Source organism: Ictalurus furcatus, chromosome 11 (genome assembly GCF_023375685.1).
Source record: "Ictalurus furcatus strain D&B chromosome 11, Billie_1.0, whole genome shotgun sequence".
NCBI classification, from domain to species: domain Eukaryota; kingdom Metazoa; phylum Chordata; class Actinopteri; order Siluriformes; family Ictaluridae; genus Ictalurus; species Ictalurus furcatus.
The window spans coordinates 28566613-28591444 of record NC_071265.1 but is presented as its reverse complement, the minus strand read 5'-3'; the positions used below and the strand labels follow the sequence as shown (position 1 = coordinate 28591444).

Here is a 24832-nt window from a genome sequence, read left to right as displayed (position 1 = left end):
GTTTTGCAGCTGGAATAATAAAGTGTGTGGAACAGTAATAATGTGATGTGGGATAGTGTATGGTTAACACACGTCTGTGAGACATGCGTGTATATTTGCCCACCTGCTGAGTTGGGGGTGGAGGGGGAATTTGCCTGGCTGCCGTGAGCTGACACGCTGGCCGCATTCACCGCAGTTCTGGCTGCGTACATATTGGCTTCCTCCTGGAACTTTCCAATGTTTTTCTTATACCGGATTCGTTTGTTTCCGAACCAGTTGGACACCTGGCCAAGAAAATGAATTAACACTCTCATTTCACAACTTCACAAGCATGTCATGAAACCTTATTCTCTGTTTGGGGAAATGAATTGTTTTAAATCTTTACTGGAAGTGGAACAACAATAAAAATGATGTAGAACATCATGTGCTTGGATTAATCTCACTGACAAACATTTTTTTATGGATTACTTTTCCATTACAGAGGTGATGTTCAGGAGGCACTTGGACTCAAAAAGGAACAAGGTGAAATTAAAGTGTTTAAAATGGCCGTTGTTAATCACTGTTAATCCGAGCCAAAAACTTGATGTTAGTGGTTGTCCTCCATCTCAAATTTATACTCTGTTAGATTTAGAGTTTCACTAAATCAGGATGTGAGGTAATTCCACAAGTGCTGACTCCTACAATTCATCATTCGGAGGAAAAACACTTAATAGCAACCCAAAAGAAACAAATCAACATATAGCAATGAATCAACTAGACTATCTATTTCACACCTGACCATAATGGCTTTGACCAGAACTGTAATGACGCATGCCGAGATGAGAGTCAGAAAACCCCATCAAAGCTGTGAGTTGCTGGTGTTTACAGTGAAGTTCCTAAAGGACATCCCTGCAGTGACCCGTGCACCAGAGTGATCCCCAGTCATCATATACTGATCATTGCTTAGATTAAGCTAAAATGTACTGAATATTTTAAAATACATTCATAACACTATGGCTATAAATGACCTGGCCTGTGGAAAAATAAACAGAATATTGCTAAGTACTTAACAGCATTGGGGCTTGATATAATTTAATGAAGCCTTACTAAGCATAGAAATACCAAACTGTCGATAATGCAGAACACAGATGGCAGGATTCTCTCTCTCTCTCTCTCTCTCTCTCTCTCTCTCTGTACCACAACAATGCATAACAAAGAAAACCACAGACAAATTCGGGACTCCTCCACGTTCAGAACTCTGCCTATGATGGGGTGAAGAATGCAAACGCTACCAGAGCAAACTCGCATTAGTGTCAGAATAAAAAAGATAGCCAATAACAATCTCATTAAGTCACTCCATCTGCAGCTAGCTATCATCAAGGACTATGACGGCACGGATCCGTCCTCACACGCACTAACACCCATTACCGCTAATACACTCCCAGATGAAGCTGTGCGGATAAAGGCTCGTGCTAATGATAAACAACATTAAAATGTAAACCAAATCAATCCTGTGGAAACACCCCCCACCCCACACCCGCCTAGACAGCGGCTAAACGTGTTTCTTTATTACAAAATGGCACCAGACGCGCTCAACCAATCATTCTGAGCAGAGTCTGTTCGAGAACGGCACCCAGATGCATCGTCAAATTATGTCACACCGGATTCATTAAGTGTTTTTTTTTTTTTTTTTTGAGCATCATCCATTTAACATAAGCAGGTGCAGAATATTTACGTGCAGCAACACAGGTGTTCATAATCGAGGATCATTACATATGGGCTAACACACTAAGCAATTATAGGTGCTCTACAGAAGGTGAGCATCTTTCCATGCATTCATACACACATGTAGCAATGGTAGTTAAATTGATGTACAGTATGTATATATAACTGGTTCAAAATCCAATGTGCAATTAGTAAAAGTAGTAAAAACGGATTGCAATAACATGAAAAAGAAGTATAATATAATGGTATACAATGGTAGTATACTGTAGTTTACTATTGTATATACTTACTGTAATGGTACTTTAATACCGTTAGAGCTCTATGATTTCTCTGATGTGGAGAACTCAGATAGAATCATGGATAGAAACTGGATATATAAATGGGCTCTAGACATCTATTGCAGGATTACATAAGGTTTGGAAATGTGCGGGAGGCTAACACAAAATCTGGGACAACAGTAAGCATTTGAGCTTTATAATGCCATTTACTCAATGCTATTCATCACAGAAAAGGTAAGTGTCTCGGTGGTGCACAAGCCTCATATTGTTCATGTCCATTTGTTACTCCAACATTTAGATACAAGATATAAGAGCAGGCAGTTAAATTCTCACTGACTTGCCTGAGAGGCAAGCAGACAGAAAAGTCCCATTCAGACCATAGATGGTAAAAACCTTGTCATTTTATTTAGCTAGAGTTCTAATTACCTACTATTTTAATGGCTTTGTCTCAGAGGGTGTTATCTCATTTTGTTCGTGTCACTTTTAATTTAGCAATTTCTATGCACTGTCACCTATGACTAATTATTTTTTTGCACAATTAAAACTCTGAGTGTAATTGTGTTAGCAAAGCAAAAATATAGGCCTAACATAAACTGTTATTTATAATTATGATTTATGATCATGGTTATATTCTAACATTAGAAGTGTCTCAATATAGGAAAATAAATGTACCCATGCTAGCTATTCCAGGTTATTCTATTAGAGCGACTACACTGACATACGTAGAGTATAAATGGTAATTCAAATGTATAATTAAGAGCTTGATTTGTAAAGAAAGCAGAAGCTACCTGGGAGACAGTGATAGAGCATTTCTTGGCCAATTCCTCCTTGGCCTCCTCACTGGGATACGGATTACTGAGGTGGGAGTAGAAGTACTCGTTCAGGATCTCGGTGGCCTGTTTGTTGAAGTTTCGTCTTTTCCTCCTGTGAAGAGGGAGCAGGGAGAGATAGAGAGAGAGCGAGAGAGAGAGAGATGACATGTTTTGGGATTCAGAAGAAGTTTGACTAGTGCAACTGAATACTAATGTTACCTCATCTAATAACAGATCCTCTCCCTCTGCATTTTGTTCATGGCTTTATTGCATATGCAAGTTATGTTTGGCATGCGTGTTGGGATATCGCTGGCAAAAACATGTGCCACTTCACATTCGGAACATTTTATTATTCACGAGGAAGCGCAGTACAGGCTTCACACACGTGCTGAAGGAGGTTTAAAAGCTTTGGAGGAGAGGAAGGCAGTGGTGGGTGCCAGCTTTGCTCATCTCCTGGGTTAAGAGTGTGTGAATGTGGCATGTCTCATGGGGGCTTTGCATATGCAGCGGTGAACCCTGCAAGCTTCTCCCCCGCAACACAGAGCGAGACGATTGCCTACCCACAAAGCCCCTCTTCACCATATGCAAATGAGCACAGCATGGTCTCAGCCTGCGAAAGAATTAAGCTGAAGAACTGAGCAGGCAGGAGTGGGGAGGGAGAGACTTTCCACCATCATTTGCAGTAGAATGGATAGTGCATGGTGAAAAGGGAGCGAGATGCTCATTTAAATGTTATGCCTCCAACTCAAGGCTTCCAGTGTGATTTATCCTCAAAGAAATATATGCAAATCCCAGGCATGCATCAAAAGGAACAAGTGATTACATTAAAGGAGGAAAGCATGGCACACTCTTTGGCATGTAGAGGCTCGTATATGGATCGGACCTCAGTAACAGTGTGATGCAAACCTGCACAATTAAACTGCACGAGTGTTAGGATTACATAGACATGCCTGTCGCTGGGAACAGGCCGTTATGAAGAGAGATGGAGAGGTGGCAAGAGCGAGCGCATGGGTCTGAGCTGTTGTATACACTAATACACAAAAGAAGCTAAACAATGTTATCATTGTATGCAGAAACAGACAGTAACACCTACACAATCAGAGGGAAGTATAAATGACTGGAAAATATATTCATTGGGGCATCAGTTATAAAAAGCCTGTTTTAAAATTCAAAGGGTAAAATGTACACAAACTAAGGCAAGCCTTAGTGTCATTGTCTCTTAACAAATAACGTGGATGTATTCTTCTATGGACTGCGTGTCTAAGGAGTGCAAACTGCTTTTAGCCAATGTGTGCGTTCAGTTTTGGACTTACATTAGCAAAAAGAATTTGAAACAGGTAAATCATAGCAGTTTTTAACAACTGATGAAATGACAGACCTGGCATCGAGGAAGCGGGAGCGGAGGATCATGACTGCTTCGCAGGTGCTCTGCTTGAGCTGCATCTGGATGGAGCTGAACTTGCGGTGGATGATGCTGACCATGCGCTCGATCTCTTTGGGCGAGATGGGCCGTGTGCGCGACTGCTCTCGCAACAGGTTCATCACGTGAGTGGTAAACTCGTTACATGCCTGCAAAGACAGAGAAAACACACAGAGATCAGCATTAAAGATTGACAAAATGTTCAGCATTAAAGATGACAATACAAGTCAGTGTGACTTATTCAAAGCTACATTGGGTCCAATTCTGCAGCTCCAATCAGAACGAAACTGATCAGATGAGCCAGACATAACTTACAGTGAAGTGAAGGTGAAGTTGATAATATGCTTTTCTGACAGTATCACGGGTCTCAATAGTGCTTTTACGACAATAACGTTTCATTTTCTCCTGCCTTTCCTTGTTACCTTTATTCACTGTTCAAAGATCTAGTTGCATCTCTTGCTGACAGTTTGATAACAAACCTACATAGTAAGGATACAAAATGTCTCATGAAAATGTCCTCTAGTATGATGATGGCAGGTGAACTTGTTACTGACCTTCAGGTAAAAAGAATGTTAATGGTGAAAAATAGTTATTATAGGCATTACAAGTTACTTTATAAATCAATTCATTACAAACCTGCTTCTATTGAGCTACTTGCTTAAAATAATTTGAGCTTTAAGAGTTGACTGATTTGATTAACTATGCAGAAAATGTAGAAATATTATACAGGATACAATTTTAGCTTACCCAATATAGAAACCGAGAATTACAGCTGTATAATGTCATTGTGTTTTAAGGCTTGACTGATACATTGGTTAGCTGATATCTGGTATTGGACTTAACAGGATCTTTGGAAATCATAGAATTATAGATAAACTGTATTCATTAATATAATGCTATTTTGACGACAAACTACAAAACACATTGAAGCGAGTTAAGAGTCATGAATCTGACCTACAAAACCTACAGAATGTGTTTCTCTCCATCTGCGTGTGTGTGGGTGTGTGTGCGTGTAGCTGTTGTGTTATGGGCAGAGCTAGTGTTTGGGAATTGGCAGATGGCCAAATTGAGGAGAAAATAAAGTTAAAAAAATAAAAATAAAAGCCTATCCATCTAATTCACCTCCTATATTGTCTCACTTCAACAGGTTGCCCACCATTAAGTCATTTGGCAAAACTAAACAGAGTGACCGAAGTACTTAATCCACTTGCCCTGTTGCAGGCTCAATTTCAGAATGGCTTCACTGGCACATGAGCACTGCAGGTTCATACAGCGAGCAGAGTGCAACACAAAGCAGTGACGCTGTGAGACGACGGCCAGATGAGAAGACAAAAGAGGACAAGACAGAAAAGCCTGGTCTGGTTGTGCATGCGGGTGTGTTTATGTGTATGTTTAGGAAGACTGTCTGCTGCCCCAGAGCGTGACAGGTTTCAATGCCCTTGCCTGAATGGACACCTGGCCTCTTCCCAGCATGCACTTTGGCAAATCAGACCTTCCTTTGCTGTCCCGTCCATCACTGTGGAGTTCCTCTGTTGCGAGTAAGACAGCTTCTTTTGCTGTCTGAATAGTGTGAGATGACTTCTCTACTGTAACACTGAGAATGTGACATCTCTTCTACTGCACTCATACAGAAAGACAGCTCCTTTACTGCGATGACAGAGTAAGACAGCTTCTCTATGGATACTGATAGCATGAACCGACTTCTGTACTGTACTGATAGAGAGCGAGACCTCTATTGTACTCAAAATGAGCCAGCTCCTATTACTCTCCCGAAAGAGTGAACACACGCTTATGTGAAACTTCAGTATTGTTCTTTTGGAGAGTAAGACAGTTATGCAGCTCCGTAACCACGCTTTTGGAGAGGGAGACAGTTACGGAGCACGTCTTCTGCAGTCAAGGGTGAGACAGAAGAGTGCACTTTGTCTGATAGAAACTGACAATACGCTTTTAAAATGTGTTTGTGTATGTGTGTGTGAGAGAGGAACAATGTTACAGGCGTCTTGAATAATGGAAAGACCCATTTTTCAACACGATAATCTACACGGCTCAGCAACAAAACCCACGTCAGTAATTAGCAATCTGAGCAGAACTTAGCAGGCTGCTACAAACATTCTGCTCCTTCATACACTGATGATGGGACAGTATTCCATATGCACTTCCAACCTGTTATAGTGTCTGAAACAGCGAGCGTTAGTTTTCCATGTGTGATGAAGTGCACTTTGAATTCCCACAATTATTGACTGTAGTCTATCTGGTGATATGTACAATGTATCAGTCCCCCTAAGTACCAAACATGCCATTTGGGTGATTAGTCATACTCACAGCATCGATGACACTGATATGGTAGTGTGTGTGTTGCTGGTATGAGCGTATCAGGCACAGCATTACTGCACTGAGAAACAATCCTCAAACCAGATATTCAGTAGCTACAGTAGGGCTGCGGTCAGAAAGTGACACTGAAGAAGGGCTGGAGGATGATTACCACACACTGTGCATGGAAGGAGATGAGATAACCCTCTAACTGGGGCATCATTTGGGGTATAACGAGTTGTCCATTAATCATAGGGTTGGCGGTTCGATTCCCGGCCCACATGACTCCACATGCCGAAGTGTCCCTGGGCAAGACACTGAACCCCAATTTGCTCTCAATGGCAAGCTAGCGCCTTGCATGACAGCTCTGCTACCATTGGTGTGTGAGTGTGTTAGAGAATGGCTGAATGAAACAGTGTAAAGCGCTTTGTAGAACTTTTAAGGTTAAAAAAGTGCTATATAAGACTTTTTTTATCATTTAACTGTACACATACACAGGTGCAAGCTGTGTAGGTGCAGTATAGATGGACAGCATGGTTTATAGTTTCAAATATAAAACTATAGTGCGTTATTGACCATTGGATAACTTTACTTGATTGTCTACTATCTTCTCATGTTTTACTGTCATGTACCACATGTTGTAAAGATTCTTTTAAAGCTATAACTTTAAACTACTTTCCTTAAAATTGTAACCATTTAACTGTTTTACTGCTTGTTTAATTGCTTCTGTTTCATTTGTTTATTGCTCATATACACATTTCACTGTGTACTTTTTCTTAAATATGTAACGTTTGTTTCTTAAATGAATTATCTTTCTTTCAAATTGAATCGAGTTGAACTGAGCTGAGAAACTCAATAGTGTGCTTTCCACCTACCTGTATTTATTCGAATCTGTGCTTACTTAAATCTGAATAGAAACAGATTTTTTTTTTATTACTGTTCTTTTTTTTAATGACTAAGCATACAGAAAGTTTTCTGCTTGACTGAGGTATAAAAGTTGCTATATACTGTAGATAGAAATGCGATAAAGTAAACATTTAGTAGTTTTTCAGTTGTGTCTGTGGTAGTGTTTACTATTAGTGTACTATCATGTACTATTGGTGTATTACTTATTTATTACTGGTGTACTATTTTGAGCAATACTATTTAGTAGAGCAGTTTGGCAAGTCTTTCTGTTAGTTTCGAACACAGCCCATGACTGCTTGGCTGCTTGGCTGGAACTCTTTTGATGCACCTTTTCAGAATATACAACAGGAGTTCAAGGAGATACATGACAAATTTTCCGAAAGTCACTTACCTGTTCATATTTCTCCAGTTCAGTGTGGTAAATCTGGCGGATCTGTGAGAGCTTGGCTCTATAATCAGAGTGTTCAGCTGAGTTATCGGCTCCGGCTCCTCCCGACGCTGCCGCAGCGGCTGCGGCCGCAGCTGACCCGCCCCCTTTCTCTGGCCCCGACACGCCTTCTGCCAACAGCATGTTGTCCAGTCTCATGAGCTGGGCATCGGGAGGCTCCTCTTCCTGGGCACCTCGGATACTCAGCACTGTAACGAAGCAAGCAGGAAGATGGTAAAAAAACAAACACTGAAAGCAGTACATGCTGAATGGACTGGATTAGACGCAGGATTGGCAACGCAGCTCAAGCCTCATTGAGTCACAATTAATTTCTATGTATGAGAGGAAACATTCATTGGGCCCAAAATTAAATAATAAAAAAAGGCTACAGTCAGCTTTGCAGTATTTTAGAGCAATGAAATAAAAGCGCACTTGGTTTCATTCATAAACTTCCCATTGCCTGGCAGAGCTCAATTAATGAAAATCTACTGCTTTTAACATGCCCTCACAGACTTTCCCTCATCAGAGCCCTGACTAAGGCCATAAATCTTCTTGCAGCTGGGGTCAAGTATGCTCCTTTTAAAAATGCCACTACACAATCCCCTTATGCGTAAAAGGGGCATTTGTGGCATGTTGTTGATATGATGGGAAATTGCCAAGGGTTTATTAAGAACATAACGGGAATGCAGTGCTGAAATGAGGAACCTCCCTGTAGTTTTACTCTAATGCACTAGAGGGCTCTCATCACTCTCTCTTTTTATCTCCCTTTCTTACATATACAGTACACACATAAAAAGGCTGAGCTGGTTGCCATCTTCAACACACACGCACAGAATAATTACCAGACACTCTTTATCACACATCCCTTTGATCTAGAAACACTTTCTCCATTCGTTCTAATGAGTGAACGGGGAAAGTGTACCCTTTCTGAATTAGTCGAAGGCAAGTCAAAGGTTGACGATCATTTCCGCATGAGGTTTGACGCCTCGCCACAACATGGATTTGAGACTCCAGAGTCAAGTGCAGCACTTGCACGTTAATGCTGATTATGCATGCCATTGTGCAGGAGTGAAAGCGGTAGAGAGAGAGAAAGGCACTTCATTAAAACAGAGACAAAGCGAGCGCTCGGTGCATTAACTCCAGACTGCGGTGCGGGGATCGGGCGGCGTCGCGTGGGGTCAAGCTTAGTGAGAAAGAGTCCTGCTGTACGCCAGGAGGGGGTAGGAGGGACTGATCTTCCCACCCCCTTGCTTTTAAGTGTACTCATGCAAATTTAGAGACTGCTGGCGAGTGGGAGAGGTCAGGAGGTCATGCCTTGTGCCCAGCATGGGTTCGACTGAGCCACGCCATGTTGCTGAGCCTTATGGGAGAGAGGAGCTGCACGGCCATTCTGTTTTATTAGAGTCTGAAACTGAATCTGACCTGATAAGGTAATTGGGATAGAGCCATGTTTTGGGGGAAAGGAAGCAGGGTTCATGGCACAATGTAACACAAACCCATAAACTGTGGTTTGGCACAGCCGCTGACCAATAAAGAAAGGAAAAAGCCTGAAGTTAATGTCACGACTATTAAAAATACCCCATAATGTTTTAGAGATCCTGTCCAAGAGCAGGAGGTTCCTCCTCCGCTATACAGTTTATACACAGAGCATGAAACAGCGTGTGGTTAAATACTATCAATTAAAAAGTATTACAGTATTCTCTGGACTATAACATACACCTGTCTAGGTTCTGTTTTTTTAAAAGAAAAAAAAATAGATATTTATACATTACGTAGTTATGAGTCGCAATAATGTTGCAAGCGTTCAGTGTTCATTTCGTCATCAAAATAACTCACAAAAAAGCCCACTGATGATAAACTGATGAAGGCTTTTTAGATTTAGATTGTTAAAAAGACAAACATTATAAGAAATTATTCGAGACTGTGATGTCACACGGCACACCATCCAGATGACCATCCAAATGACACCGGCTAAAATAATAATAAAACGGCATGACTGTTTCTTTAAATGGCTCAAAAACAATATAAACGAGGCGCATTGTTTTTTATTTATGTGTGAGCTCCAGTGTATCCTTATGCTGTAGTGCATTCTTTCAAACGTAATTATAAAAGAATGCACTACTGCTAGTGCTGCCAGTTAAACAGACCTGGGCTTCATAAACCCTGCACTCTTAGCCCTTTGAGTGTGATGCAAGTCTGATGCAAGCTGAATTACAGAGCAAACATTTCACGCTTTACATCATGTCAGCCAGAGCAGCGCGGGGCAGCGTTTAGCTGAAATCCAAAGCCGAGAGAATTCTTCCCAAACGGTATAAACCGTCTAGACTGTCGAGTGAAAATGGAACATAAAAATTCCCCTCATTCATACACCGTTCAGCACGCATCTGCCAAGTCTCCCGTGTTTATTTTACTTGGCTGGAGGCCCGTCCACCATCGGCCTCTTAAAGAGCAAAGCTGTTTGGGTCAGCGCAGGGCAGAAAATGAACAGTGCAACCCAATACACTCGTTAAGGAAAAAAACAAAAAAACATATAGGACAGGATCAAAAGCAAGAATCAAAGAAGCAGTAATGTCTGTTCTTATGAATCCCCTTGAAAAGATATAGAATTTATGAGGTCATATAAAACCATGTTCCTGAAATCATTAAAAGAAAAAAAAACACGATAGATTCACAAGGGTTGCATAGTTTGAAAACCAAACCCAGCCAGGCGAGGAACCAGAACTGAGTTGGGTTTAATAGCGCTCCACATGGCTGTATCTGCCTCTGCCAGTGAGAGCGCGTCTCTAAGCAGCTCTGCTGTTTGTACGTGATTCCAAAGCAACGGCACAGCCAAGAAAAACCAGAGTGCAGCTGGAGAGCATCTGTGAGCCATAGCCACCATTCATCCAGCAGTTTTTACATCATGTTCAACTGACCACGCTCATTCAGGCTGTAGTGGGAAGACTTCGAACATGTAGGCTTAGCATTGCTATTGTGTAGAGCAAGTGTGGGTTTGGAATGAAAATGATCAGAATGACTAATACACCATATTATTTATGCTGTAACAGCACTTTAGGTGGTATCCTTTGACATGGTTCCATCGTTGCATCTGTGGTACAAAGATTATAAATAACAGTCACTCTACTAAGTAAAAGACATATCCTAAACATACAAAATATATACCATATATAAGCATCGAGCTTTGTTTTTGAGTTTAGTAGTAGTTTGTTTGGACAGTGTACAGACTGAACAGATTTGTAAGGACAAACGCTGTACTCCATTAATACTATGAAGTTCTATTATATTAGTGATATTATTATATCCCTAATTCCAGTGCATAGACAATATCTGGCACTTTAGTTGCTCTCTGTAGAGAATGGTATTACGGTGGTTGAAAGTGATATAATTAAGATTATGAAGATTCATAAAAACATATTCAGTGAATTCTCTATTGCGTTTGCCATATGCTTTACAACTGTCTATACTTGTAATCTCCCAGCCATGTCTAAGCAAGACAAATGAAGATTTATCTCTTGCTTAACCTAAAGCATGTCATTAAAAGCATACAATATATTATCCTAAATAAATACAATTAAGGCTAAATGAGACCGAGAGAGAGCACAAGAGAGATGGAGGGTATTGTGCTTCTATAACTGTGGCTTTGCTGAAGGTCATAATTACACGATTCAGTGAGGGCCACTTTACTTCTTAATGGCAGCCTAATTGATTCCTTCTAATGTTTTCCAGCCTCAGCTCCATACTTTCTCTCCACCAGAACAACACAGTGATCTGAAACAAGCTGATATGTGTGCTTTGCTGATCTCTCTCTCACTCTCTCAGTCCTGATTTAACAAATAAAATGCTCTAACTTTCTCTGTTTAAATCTTGAGACACACACTGAGGGTGAGTCCTCATCGAAAATGGAGTTGAATAAGCGTGTGCGTTGTATTAGATAGTAAAAAATGCTTCATATTGAGATCTATGTGTCCTCATTGTTCAGTGTGTTGACTGAAAATGAACCTGGGCAGCTGTTTGTTTATTCACAATCGCTGGCTAGTTTCTTGGCTTGGACAAAAAGTACTTTTAACTCCTTCAGCTGGTCATTATGGCCTTGAACTTGCAAGTATATGATATTATCCTGTCAGTTGGAAAACATTTTGATTCATCCCCCCCAGCGTAAAAAAAAATAAATATTCTGGCTGTTCTGGAACCTACCAGAGCCAAACACCAACAAGTACCAACACTATCCCTGCACTAGGCACGCAGAGATTTTGGCCATAGATAAAGTCTATTCTATTTAAAAGGAAGGATTAGTACAGCTGATTTCTAACATTGCTCAGTTTGGACGAATTTAGATTTCCAGAAAAGGTGTTTTGAAGAACATGTAAAACCCATAGCTTCGGAATGAGACGTGACCGATTGTTAAAATACTGCCCAATGATAACATGTCCAGTATAAGACAATCCTTGACTAGTCTACAATGCTAGACTAATTATCATGATAAGAAAAAGTCATATTGGTACGTCTATTCATGGCATAGCAGACTAAGCGCACTGCGCTGCAGATATCTCAAATGTATATTACTGGATTTGGGTTTACTAAGCCAGACATGGCTGTACAAAAGGCCAAAACTATTGTTAGTTTTTACTTTGTAAAGCTGATAATCCAGAAAAAGATTAAATAAAATGGGAGTCTGTGACATTTGTTCAACCTCTGCACATCTGGCCTTTTACAAATCAAATCAATATTTAATAAAAACCCGAGCCACAGGCTTAGCGCACGATGGATTTCTCTTTGCCGTGCGCTCATTTATCGGAGGCGATTCATTTCATTTCTTCGGAAAGCCGAGGGTTTTCTGAAGGAACCCGTGAGGAATGGAAGGCCGGAGCAGAATTTATGCACCTTCGCCCGCGATGACTGCTTTTTAAAACCCTGCCTACTTTTTTTTCCCCTCCCTGCTGTGTTACTGTGCACTGCTGAATGTGCAGTGCTCCCAGCCGTCTGTGTTTTCCATTAACTAAACATTCAACATGGCTGCCTGCCTTGTGCCTAGGCTCCGTGGGATACTGAAATATTAACTGAAGTGCTATAAATGGGGCTGGCCATCGCTGTGGCTTAACGCTTCTTTTGTAGTGAGGCTTAATTGAACAAGCACGAGAAGGAACAAGCAAAGGCCACTCATTTCCCTTACATGATTGAAACATGTCCAAGAGGAGAAGAAGGAAGCCAAAATGCAAACACATGGCTTTTTGCACCAAACTGCATTTCCTGGAGCCTCAGAACACCGACAGCACATCGTCTCACAAAGCTTAATTTGCATTACCGGCAGAATATGTTAGTGTATAATGTACAGTGCTTGTTGTAAAGCTGATCTGATGAATATGAAGCCAGAATCCAATGGAAAAAAAGCCATTTTTTCCTGTCATAATTATTAAATAGATACATATTTTCTAGAGTATAGGTCACTCCAGAGTATAAGATGCACTTCCTCAGTTCTGTCTATTAGATCAAATAATCGACGACTTCCCGTTGCTGCCTCATATATTTTATACCACTTCTGGAAAACACAGCTATAATTCGGTGATTTCTGCTCTTCATCTCATGTGATTCTGTGATAATTACTGATTTCATTTCACGTCCTGTGTCACTCCACGATTACAAAATTCTGGATGAAAATACATCCCAATGACTTGTACAGCCGTTTATAACCAAGCGCATTTAAAAATGAAAAATAAACCTTTTTTTATAAGCGTAGTTAGATTATAATAACACACTGCTGCCTCAGTGCCATATGGTATTCAATTCTGTGCTTTATGGAAAGTTGTAAGTAGTTATTGTGTTGCACTGAATAATTGTCGTACTTGTTTGTACAATCATCATGTCTTGAATGTATCACATTATTCCAGGCACAAATATAAACCCATAACCCATAAACCACAAACAGGATTTCCCACACCCCCCCGCCCCACACAAAAATGTGCCCTATCGCTGATAAAAGAACTCAATCGATAAGCAAAGAGACAGTTTGCTCGGCTTCGTCTCCAGCCCGTGGCGCCTAAATCTCATCCCGAGCTCTGAATGACGCTATAATAACAGCAAGAGACAGTCACAACACAACGTATTCACCTCCCCATACATCTCTTCCCATCAGATTAGCGCTGGGTAACACCAGTCTGTCAAAAGCCGCAACAGAGCGTAATCCGCTCCGAAGCTCGCAGCTCATGTTGACATAGCAATGCGGCGATGGGAGATGCTGATGTTTAATGAATGAATGTTGGGCTGCGCTGTCACTTTTAGGCAGATGTGACGCATGTGGACACACACACACACACACACAGTTTTGCATTTTAGTAGTAGAGTGGATAGTGAGTGACACACACCAGCAAGTCAGCAATTACACATACCACAATGGCTCAAAATGCAAATATGCAACCTGCCTATTCAAATTTTGTACTGGAATTTGTTTCAGGACACTGCGCTGACATGTCACCAGGAACATTTTCAAAACAACTCTATAAAGCTGTAATGTGTATTAGGTGTGGGCGAGACCGCAAAAAGGCATCGTCATCATCAAAATGAGTCAAAGTGCTTCTCTAATAGAATTTTTGGCTTTAAAATTTAAATAAATAAATCCACACATGATTGAAAATTGCTGTTACTTCTGAGTAATCATTTTTACTAGTACTTAAAGTCATTTCATTAATCTTTTTAAAAATCCGTTGTCGATTTAAATATATATATATATATATATATATATATATATATATATATATATATATATATATATATATATACACACACACACACACACACACACACACACATATATTATATATATATATTTATATATAAAATATCTTAGCAATCATGAATAAGGTGGTCTAGGCAAATTCCCATCCCTAGTTACCACCTTTACATAATATTTTTGCCACTTCCTGTTCATGATTTAAAAAAGTGTCATATTGGATCCGCACGAAATTTCAAACCATATTAAAATCATAGCTATTCAGAGAGCTTTTTACCCGGCTGTGAAACACTGTGGTTTCACTGGCCTGTTGTATCTGTGCAGCTTGTATGTAAAATAGCTTCATAATATAATATTTTGCCACATTGCCCACACCAGGGCATATATTTATAGTCCACGGAGCTAATGTGTAAATTCTCTTATTCTCAAGTGGGAGAAAAACTAGACTGACTGCATTATGTTCCACCTGAAGCACCAACCACTGAGAACAGGAAACAAAATGTAATTTTTTTTCCCCCTCCTTGCAATAATAAATCATTAGAATGGAACATCTTTTCATAGCCTGAATCAAAAACAACAGAGACGCGGGGAGCACTGGATTGGAGTCGCGTCCCATTTGCATAATTAACCCTTTCTGGTGGGCTGTGATTTATGCCGACAGCTCGGCTCGCGTGTTTTTTTATTTTGCACGGCACTGATTCAGTAGGCTGTGGCGCTCGGCTGCGGCGCCCGGCGGTTGATAAATCAGGGAGGGTCGACTGTGAGCGAGAGTGGTGGTGGTGGTGGTCCTGTCACGACTCGAGCAGCAGAGTCGAAGCGACAGCTACATGCTAATTCAACAGCAGCAGAATTCATTATACAGGCGCGGGGGTAGTGGGACGGAAAAGGAACCAAGGCACTCGCACGCACACACCGGGAGGAGGACGTCAGGCTCGGCACTGTTAAATACAGGCCACCTCGTGCCACTAAGCTGCTAATGCAGCCATGCTGTGATGCCTGCTTAGGGCAGATCAGAATAGCAAGCAATGAATAAATAAATAAATAAATAAAATCATGCATTAATAATTAGCATGAAAAAGCCAGTAAAATTGAGAAAAATATTTTTTTGAAAAAAAGAAAAAAATCTTTAATGGATGGCTAGCTTTTCCTATCATGGAGGATAATTAATCATCTAAATCAGAACGAAATTGCAAATTAAATAATCAATTAAAAGAATAAGTCCCTGTGTGTGTGGAGGTGTGACGAGTGGCTGAAGCGGAGATGACAGGCGCTGGATTAAAGCTCTGTGTGTATGTGTGTGTGTGTGTGTGTACGCATTATTCCTTATCTCGAAATTGTTTGTCCCTGGAGTGTGTAGGACCGTGAGCTTACAGCTCGGTGGACCGGTGCAAGGAGGCATCCCTTTGTTAGGGTGCTCGATCCGGCTTTAATAATGCTAATTACGATCATTAGAGGGCAGCCGGGCCCGAGGGTGGCTGGTAATGACACGGCCCCGGCTGGAGGATGGAGAGAGAGAGAATGAGAGAGAGAGAGAGAGAGAGAGAGAGAGAGAGAGAGCGAGAGCGAGAGCGAGCGGGAGCAAGCGAGCGAGAGAAAATCTCCGAGTGAAAGCCATTCATTAAGAAAATGGTGCTCCTCATTTCAAAAAGGACAATATAATGCAGCCTCGGGCCAGGACTCTTCCTCCTCGCTCTTTGATATTACGTGATCTTGCCTACGTGCTCCTGCTAATCAGGGCTGTGTTCCAAATTGCAAGCCTGGAGGCTTTGTACACACTCGAACATGCCAAGGGTTTGAAAAGCTGAGCTGAATGAAAGCATATAGCTCAAAATGACTATTTGTGTATTTATATGTAATTAGATGCTTGACAGGCATAATTATCTTAGCTTAAAGCTAAATGTCTTCAGCTGTGCAACCAAAATAAGTGAACAAAATGAGCTTTACCCACACTAACAGGCATTCGAGCTCAAGTGACAGATCCTCAGCTGGGATCGAACGCTTTTCACTCCAACAAAGAACTATTTATGTATTTATGTTTAAGTGTAGGCTTGATACGGATAATTATTTTATTTTCTTTTTTTGTATAAAGCTACATTTCTTCAGCTGTGTATCTGAACACTTGACACTCCGGCTGATGTGTTTTAAGGACCAGTCAAAGCATAAGCAGGTCCAATGTGCCATGCGTGTGGACAGCGTGTGTTTATGTTTATACATTTGTACAGTGAATAAACAGCCAGGCTGTTGGTGTGTGTGTGTGTGTGTGTGTGTCTGTGCAGTGTAATGTGAAATAAATGTAGCTGCATTAACGTAGCGTCCACTTCCTCCCCGAGGGCAAGGCTGGCTGTGTGTCATTAAAAGCTCCCCTCTGGCTCTTTTTCCCTTCGGGAGGAGGTAGCGAGCATGTCAGTCTCCTAAAGCGGGACGCGCAGTGGGGGGAGAAGGGGACGTGGAGACACCATCACCCACACAAGACAAGACAGGGGTGGACGGTCACTTCACACAGCGCTTCACACACAGCCCTGCTGACACTGCAGTCGTCCTCCCCGTCACTGTGCGTTAGGGAAAAGGCAAAACGGGGTCGTCTGCACTCAAACCTGCCTTTCTCTCACTCACTCACTCACTCTACACCGTCCAGACACTTTTCATCCTAAAACAGGAGGCTCTGTGCTATACATCACACATTAAAACGATATTCTATACATTCATGCATTTCATCATCATAATTATTTACTATATTGTACAGTTTTGTCATTTAAAAAAAAAAACAACAAAAAAATAAAATATGATTCTTTAGTCAGAGCAACAGTCTGATTGTCATCCCCCCCAAACCCTTCCCCCCCTCCCCGCCTTATGTCCTTTTCCAAACTGAATGCTGGGATAGTGATGATATTTTGACACATCTACAATTACAATATCATGTATGTTGTAAATAATGGTAGGCTGTATTATACTGTAGAATATTCAAAAGAGCGTGAAGAGATTAAAGTTAGAGTTAGAGTTGGGTGTAATGAACACAAATCCCTGCTACTGTAATGATATTTGCTCGGCATAACACCAGCTTATTGAATACGTTATTTTCTATAAAATGTTTTTTTTTTTTTAAACACTGTCTACTGCGCTGCAAAATCAGTTCTCCTGTTCTCGCAGATGTAATAAATATCCACTAGTCTTCACCCCTGGTTCTGACTAAATCATGATATGTGGGATTCAGGATTGTATTTATTTTCTTTTTTTTAATCGTAATTAGAACAAGGCTTTCATCTTCTGACCATGACCCCATCTGTGGAGTTTTTCTCTGAGCCGAGCTGACAATGCGCGCTAAAAGAGGAAGTCGGTACCTACGTCATTAAGCTGTCCAACCCAAATGGTTCTGCACTCAGTGTGGTTACCTGAGTGCACTGAAGAAATGTCTGTGTAAGCCATGTGGAAACACTACGGCAACGGTTACTCCCCGTGCTCAGAGACGCTCGGCCCTGCAGTGGAAAAGAGACTATGGTGTTTCGGAAACAGAATCGGCTGAGCACGAAGCTCCTGGGAAATTTAGCAAAGGGAGAAATGCCAGGCTTCCAACTACCCCCACCACTCTCTCCCTCTCTCTCCCTCTCTCTCTCCCTCTCTCTCCCTCTCTCTAATCCTTCCCTCCCAGCCCTCTTTCCATCTGTGTGCGCTTGTGTGGCATATTTCATAGAGCGTCGCTCTCTCTCACCGCCAACAAGTTTATGTAAAAGTGATTAACAGTAATTAATCCTTAATTACTCTGATTAGCCAAGTCGCAGTAAATTACAGCACATCTGGAGCAGCAGAGGAGCGGCGAGTGGCAGCAGCAGAGCGGGGTGGGGCGACATATACTCCAGACGATCTGCTGCATTTTGTGTTATCTGCAGCAAAGCCTGCAGTGCCAAGTGACAAGACTAAGCTGCAAACAGTGCCATTTAACACAAAGAAACGCATTCGTTCACAATCGGATTTTACACTAGTGATCTGAAAATAAACTCTGTTTCTGAAGAAAAATAAAATAAATCATCACAAATCTTAATTATGAGCACTTCGGTAGTCTTGAGATCCCACAAGTGTGCATGCGCAGTTTTTAATGTGCCTTGGTACATTTTCTGCCATCAAATGCTTACTGATAACTACACCTAAAAATGTATTTTAAAAAATGTTATTAGTTCACAATGCTAATACAATTTGACTGAAACAATCATGTTGTTTCCATTTATAAAGAGCAAATTCAGAAAAAAAAAGCGAGATATGGTAACTCACCACTGATGCTTTCACACAATGCCAACAACGTGTTCAGTGTTGCCAGATGAAGCTGATTCCCTCGAGACTGGGCAATTTTTAGAAAGACATTGAGCTGGTCAATGTAATTTGTCAACGTTACATTTTAGTCATGGATTACAGTAGGCCAAGGTTAAACTACAATGTGGACTTTGCACTTTTTTTTATACATTGCATCCAACCTAGTGAGCCTTAACTTGTCATTAACCAATTTGCATCCACTGTGTTGTTAGCTGATTGGCGTCTCTGGATACCCATATTTGCACGTACACTGTTTTCGTTCATATAAAACACTGTCAACCACACAGTGAAGTAACACCTAGTGTTAAATTAACTTTCAGATTCCAGTTTGAGATATATAAACACTGCAGGTGTTTATTCAGCACTAACGCCTATAGGCGATTTTGCTGTGCAGTAGCTGATGACCAAACATCTGTATTCACCCTGAGTTCTTGCAGTGCTGGATTTACATGCCATGCAACTTGCTAGAAGAATAATTATTTATCACTGACTACGTTTACATGGACAGCAGTAATGTAATTACTGACCTTATTCTGAATAAGACAGTATTGTGATTAAGGTGTTTACATGAGTCGCTTTTAGAATATTCCTTTAGTTCTCGTGGTACATGTTATAGAACATAGTTCAATTAACAGCCCACATCATTACGTCCCCACGCTACGCCGTCCGATGTCCCTCCAGAGTTTCACGTATCGACATACAGTTCGTCTTCGTTGTGGTACCGTATACAGTTCTGGGTGTTTTTTAGTTTTAATTTTACAAAAGCTTCAAGTGCAGTAAATTATTTGTCGTGCTATACGTGAAACTAGACGACTGCTTGAAGCCACGGGCTGCGTCCCAAACCGCGTACTTACCTACTATATAGTAGCTGAAATACGTGTATTTCGCCTACTATACAGTAGGTAAATATGCAGTTTCAGACGCAGCCGTGCTCTCTCCTTTACTGTCAAACGGTTGAGCACTGCCGTGTGTGTACGTTTCCTGTCACAAAATGCAGTGAAAACTCTCACACGACGTTAATAATGTGATTAAGGTGTGTACCTGTCTGTAATACACGTCGATAATGTGAATAAAACAGGAATACTCCACACGTCTTAATTCCATTTGTGTTTACTTTGAGTATGACTTTAATCGGATTAAGGTCAGCAATAATCGCTGTTTACATGCTAGTTTCTTAATCAGAGTATCGTCTTAATCGGGTTAATTATCAGATTATTGTTGTCCATGTAAACGTACTGAGTGATGTTTTTACTACTAATTTTTCAATAAACGATCAATCTTAAATCGTACAGTGGAGTAACTACAAACTACTAAGCAAAGTAAATCAATACGATTCACAGAACAATGAAAAAATCTGGGATTTTTTAAATCCGTGCCCTAAATGGTCAAAAAAAACATATTACATATTTGCTTGTTACTGTGTCAGTGTCATTGTGAGCAGCCACTAAAAGCAGTGGGAATATACATTTTTACATTATGGTAAATACCTAAGCGTTGATATCTCTTCATTTTATGGTATCACAGTATTGCTGAAAAAATGATTATGTACATGTGACACTTGTTCATTCACTAGCTTCTCAGCATAACAAAGCGTTTTAAATAGATTTCACTTTCGTAGTGAACAGCAAGCTAACGCGGCTTGTCCTCTAGGCACTCTGCGTGCTCTCTTTGACAGGCGTACATTAGTTAGCTAAATTTAACCATGAAAATGATGGAAACGGTGACGATAATTCAAAGCGCCTTTGATAGCGATATCGAGAAATATGGTGTGACCGATTGGCGGCACATGCCGACTGGCAAAGCAGATTTCTCCTCGGTAAATCTTACTGATGCTGATGTATCTGACATCACTCCAAAAGGTTCAGCTCAATAAAAGCAAGAGAAATGTCAGCTTGAGGAATTTTGCACATGCTCTAAACAAGAGTGTGAGCCAGAAGTGTGCGAGTGTGTGTCAGCCTTTTTCACCAGTCAGGTTTCGTCAACCAAAAGAACAAGGGCCTGAATATGCCATCCAAGACACTGACCTTTGCAAAGCAACACTAAGAAGGCACAATAAAAACACAGTCTCCAACACTCATTATTATTACACACACACACACACACACACACACACACACACACACACTTCACCTACTGTGCCTCTGCTGCATTCCTGATTGGCTGCGTTGCCTACAAATATCTCAGTGCATGCCAGCAGTGACTTGGCCTATGCAAGAGTCTTTCTCTTGCTCGCTCTTGGTCTCTCTTTTCATTTTTGCTGCTTTCTCTCTCTCTTGCGGATAGATAAATAATGCATTAGTCGGCGGCGTGTGGTGCGCTGCAGCCTCTCTCTCTCTCCCTCATTCTCAGCGGGGTTCAGCCCGGCTCCCTGAGCGCCCTCCCCTTCCAGCTTTTCCCGTTACACCACTCCCGATTAATTACACACATTAATGAGCTGCATTATTAATGGGCCTCTTACTTGGCAGTTTAAGGAAATGCAGCAGAGCGCTCGGCATAGCGCCTTGCGAGCTTCCAGCTCTCATTAAAACATCATGCGAAAGCCCGAGGGACCACTCGCTGCTAAGACACCCCAGCCATGGGATTCGTGGTCCCGACATAAAGCTAGAAAATGCTCACCAGAAAACAAGCCATGTTTTTTTTTACATCAAAAATATGTAAGCCATGGCCTGAGATTATACCGAGCTACAGCAATGACAGCGAAACACATTAAGCCTAACGTCGCTTTAAAACATTACTTTTGCACAGTAAACAAGGATTCTTAGAAGACAGATGTCTTGATGCTTCCTTCTGAAAGGCACAGCCTTTATCTCACGAGTGTAAACGCTATACACAACACGGCTGTAATAATGATACTTCAGACCCACTGTACTGTAGAACTGTTTATCGGTATGTGCCTAGCAGTGACGTCAGGAAATCTGATTTGACGATGATATAAGTAAACATATATACAGTAAGGGATGTCAATTAGTGGCACTATGCAATCTCATATAGCAGTGGTAGAATTTCAAATCGAACCTACCTGCTAGAAAATTGTAAATAAAGTTATTTAGAAGGAAAAACTCTAAGTGCGGTAGCGCTGTATATTAAATGTTGAGCTATATTATTCTCTCCTCCGAGATGCACTGTTTTTCTCTATGATATTGACTCAGAGCCTGTTTCACATCAAGAGAGAGAGAGAGAGAGAGAGAGAGAGAGAGAGAGAGAGAGAGATGAAGAGGTGAAATTCCCAGGGGCCTCCATCATTTGGGAAAAGCTGTGTAAGTGACGCTGAGTGTCTACCTGCTATTCTGCGGAATAAAACAAAACGCATCCAAACATGTCAAATCACATTACTGCACGAGCAGATGAGACAAAATTCTACAGCGTCACACTGACGAACAAACTGTAAAAAAGAAAGCGAGTGTAAACGGAGCATTGTTACAATTTAGTTGTAGTTCTTTGATTACCGTGATTACGGAAGCTAGTTGTTTGCCTGTGGGTGTCTTATAGTACACATTATCATATCAAATAAAACTGTTAACATTTTAATTACACTAACAATTTTCATTATGCATAAAGGAGGTTGTTTTTTTTAATGCAGTATTTGCATGGACACAGTGTTGTAATGAACAGAGCGAGATGACACCCTCAGAGATGTAACCATAGAAACAATCGGATAATGGTCGTCTACTGATATGTGAAAGATGGAGACTAGAAAGTTGGGCTAAATAATGACACTAAGTATGTTACTTCCATATTATTCAGTTATGAGGAAACAAAACATAGCTTCGTCATGTTCGGCTCACATGAATGATGATTGGGATATGATTAAATACAGACGGGAATTTAAACAGCCGCACATTCCCAGCTTCATTCCCTCCTCGAAATTGCTTTGCCACCATTAGCTTGCTATCGAGCGTCCATCTTGCAAACATTAGCAGGTGAAAATACAGGATGATGAATGGAGGAGGATTTGCTCCATCACATCCATCAGCGGCCTCTTCCTCAACCTGTCATCTCATTCCCATGAATAGTAATGCAGTACACACACATACGCGCACACACGCGCGCACACACATACACACACACACACACAGAAATGACCGACTGGAAATTCTCGTCCATGGAGCCCCAGATAGGCCAGGCCCTCGGGACACAAACTCTTATCAGTGGCTCTTGACGTCCCCCTTTATCTCTCCATCCCCTTCATCCATTCGTCCCTTCATGGTGATGAAAGGAAGAAGAGTGGGAATGTGGTGAGGGTGGCCAAGCCATTTGTTACACACACCCAATCTGGGTCATGGAGCAGATGCTAATATGGGTCAGGAGGAACCTCTGCTGTCAATCAAAAGACAAAACGAGTGAAAGAATAAAGGGACAGTGGAGAGAGGATGGAGCGAGAGGAGAGCGAGAGCAAGAGAGAGAGAGAGAGAGAGAGAGAGAGAGAGAGAGAGATCATGGCTGGTGAAGTATATCTTAGACTATCAGTATTGGGATGATGAAAGGAATATTAATACCATATGTGGAGGAAGAATGGGTCAGAGGTGGAGAGAGAGAGAGCGTGAGAGAGGGAAAGAAAGAGAGAAAGGGACGGGGGACAATATCTCAGTAAATTAAACCGTCTGAAGGTCATTAATGACTTTAATTCGGAGCATCTCAAGCACAGGTTCATATACCTAATTCTGTCAAGGTTAGATTTAATGAAAGCTCATTTCGAAAAGTCAACTGAAAACGGCTAACCTTTCATCTCCTCTTCAAGCAGTGACACAGACAGAAGGAGAGCAAGGGTGAGAGAGAGAGAGAGAGAAGAGAGAGAGAGAGACAGAGAGAGAGAGAGAGAGGCAGTGGGAAGAGTCAGAAAGACATATTGAGAAGAAAGAGCAGGAAGAATGAGACTGAGAACCTGAGAAGGAAAAGAATGAGTGATAGGATAGAGATAGACATAGACATGGTAGAGACAGAGATGGAAATGCACAGGGAGAGAAAGGGGCAGAACGTGAGAAAAAGAAAGAGTGGAAGAAGACAGTGGGCAGTACATTTGGATTCAGGTTTAAGATATTCAGGTACCTCAGAATCCTGATCTGCATTTATTAAAAGGAGTGTCAGTGTCAGTTATCTTTATAACACACGCGCGCTGTTTAATGCTGATTTTAAGGAAAAGTGACAAAAATTCCACAAAACTACAAACCGTGCTTTCACAGGAGATTCCCTCACAGACAGGATGTGAGAGTGTGTGTCAGACTACACAAGTCCCTGATGCTGAAGGGAATGGTGTGTGTGTGTGTGTGTGTGTGTGTGTGTGAGGAGCTGAGCTGTGTGTCTCAGTGGCTTCACTGCAGTCACAGGCTGACTGAGAAAGCCGCTCTGACTCTGACCTACATGCTGCACAGCTCTGAGACTCCATCTCACTAGCTCTCTCGCTTTCTCTCTCCTCCTCTCACATTCCCTCTCTTCCCCTCTCTCTCAGCACCTGTGTGTCCCGGATACACAATGCTAATTCATGAACACTCCTAGCAGAAGAAACACACACACACACACACACACACTGTCAGAGTTTTGCCTCAGCAGAGCAGGAAGGCGTCAGGGAGCAAGAGCTGAAACAAAAGTGTGAGTTTGCAAAGTGTTCAGAGAAACTCGGCAGAGTTGTTGCGATGAGGCAGCGAACACTAAACCTGTCATATACATGCTGATCACGCACTCACACTCACTAACACACACGCACGCACACACACGCGCGCACACGCGCACACACAGTTCATTCTAATGCCACGCGGTCTGACAGTTGTCTGAATAATTGCATGCTAATGCTTCAGGCTAGCCGTATGTATTTACCTCAAAGTGCAGTGTGAGAAATTGCAGGGGGAGCGATTTTTCACTGGGAGAAGGGGACGAGCAAGCAGAGGAGGAGGTGAAAGAAAGAAAGAGCGAGTGTGTTAGCGAGATCGTCTTTGAGCTGTGGGAAAAGTAGAGGCAATTTGTAGTGGCGGATGA

At 41.5% G+C, this 24832-nt stretch overlaps 1 protein-coding gene across 2 annotated transcripts in view; it reads right to left on the bottom strand.

Annotated features, from left to right (window-relative positions):
• Nucleotides 1–24832, bottom strand: part of LOC128614673 (pre-B-cell leukemia transcription factor 1) — an 84979-nt gene that overhangs the window by 10783 nt on the left and 49364 nt on the right. For both annotated transcript variants that reach the window (XM_053636216.1, XM_053636215.1), the window contains exons 3-6: nucleotides 7801–8045; nucleotides 4152–4342; nucleotides 2750–2885; nucleotides 104–263 (exon numbers count right to left, since the gene is read on the bottom strand). In XM_053636216.1, coding sequence (XP_053492191.1) covers nucleotides 104–263; nucleotides 2750–2885; nucleotides 4152–4342; nucleotides 7801–8045 — 732 coding nt within the window. The remainder of the gene's footprint in view (nucleotides 1–103; nucleotides 264–2749; nucleotides 2886–4151; nucleotides 4343–7800; nucleotides 8046–24832) is intronic.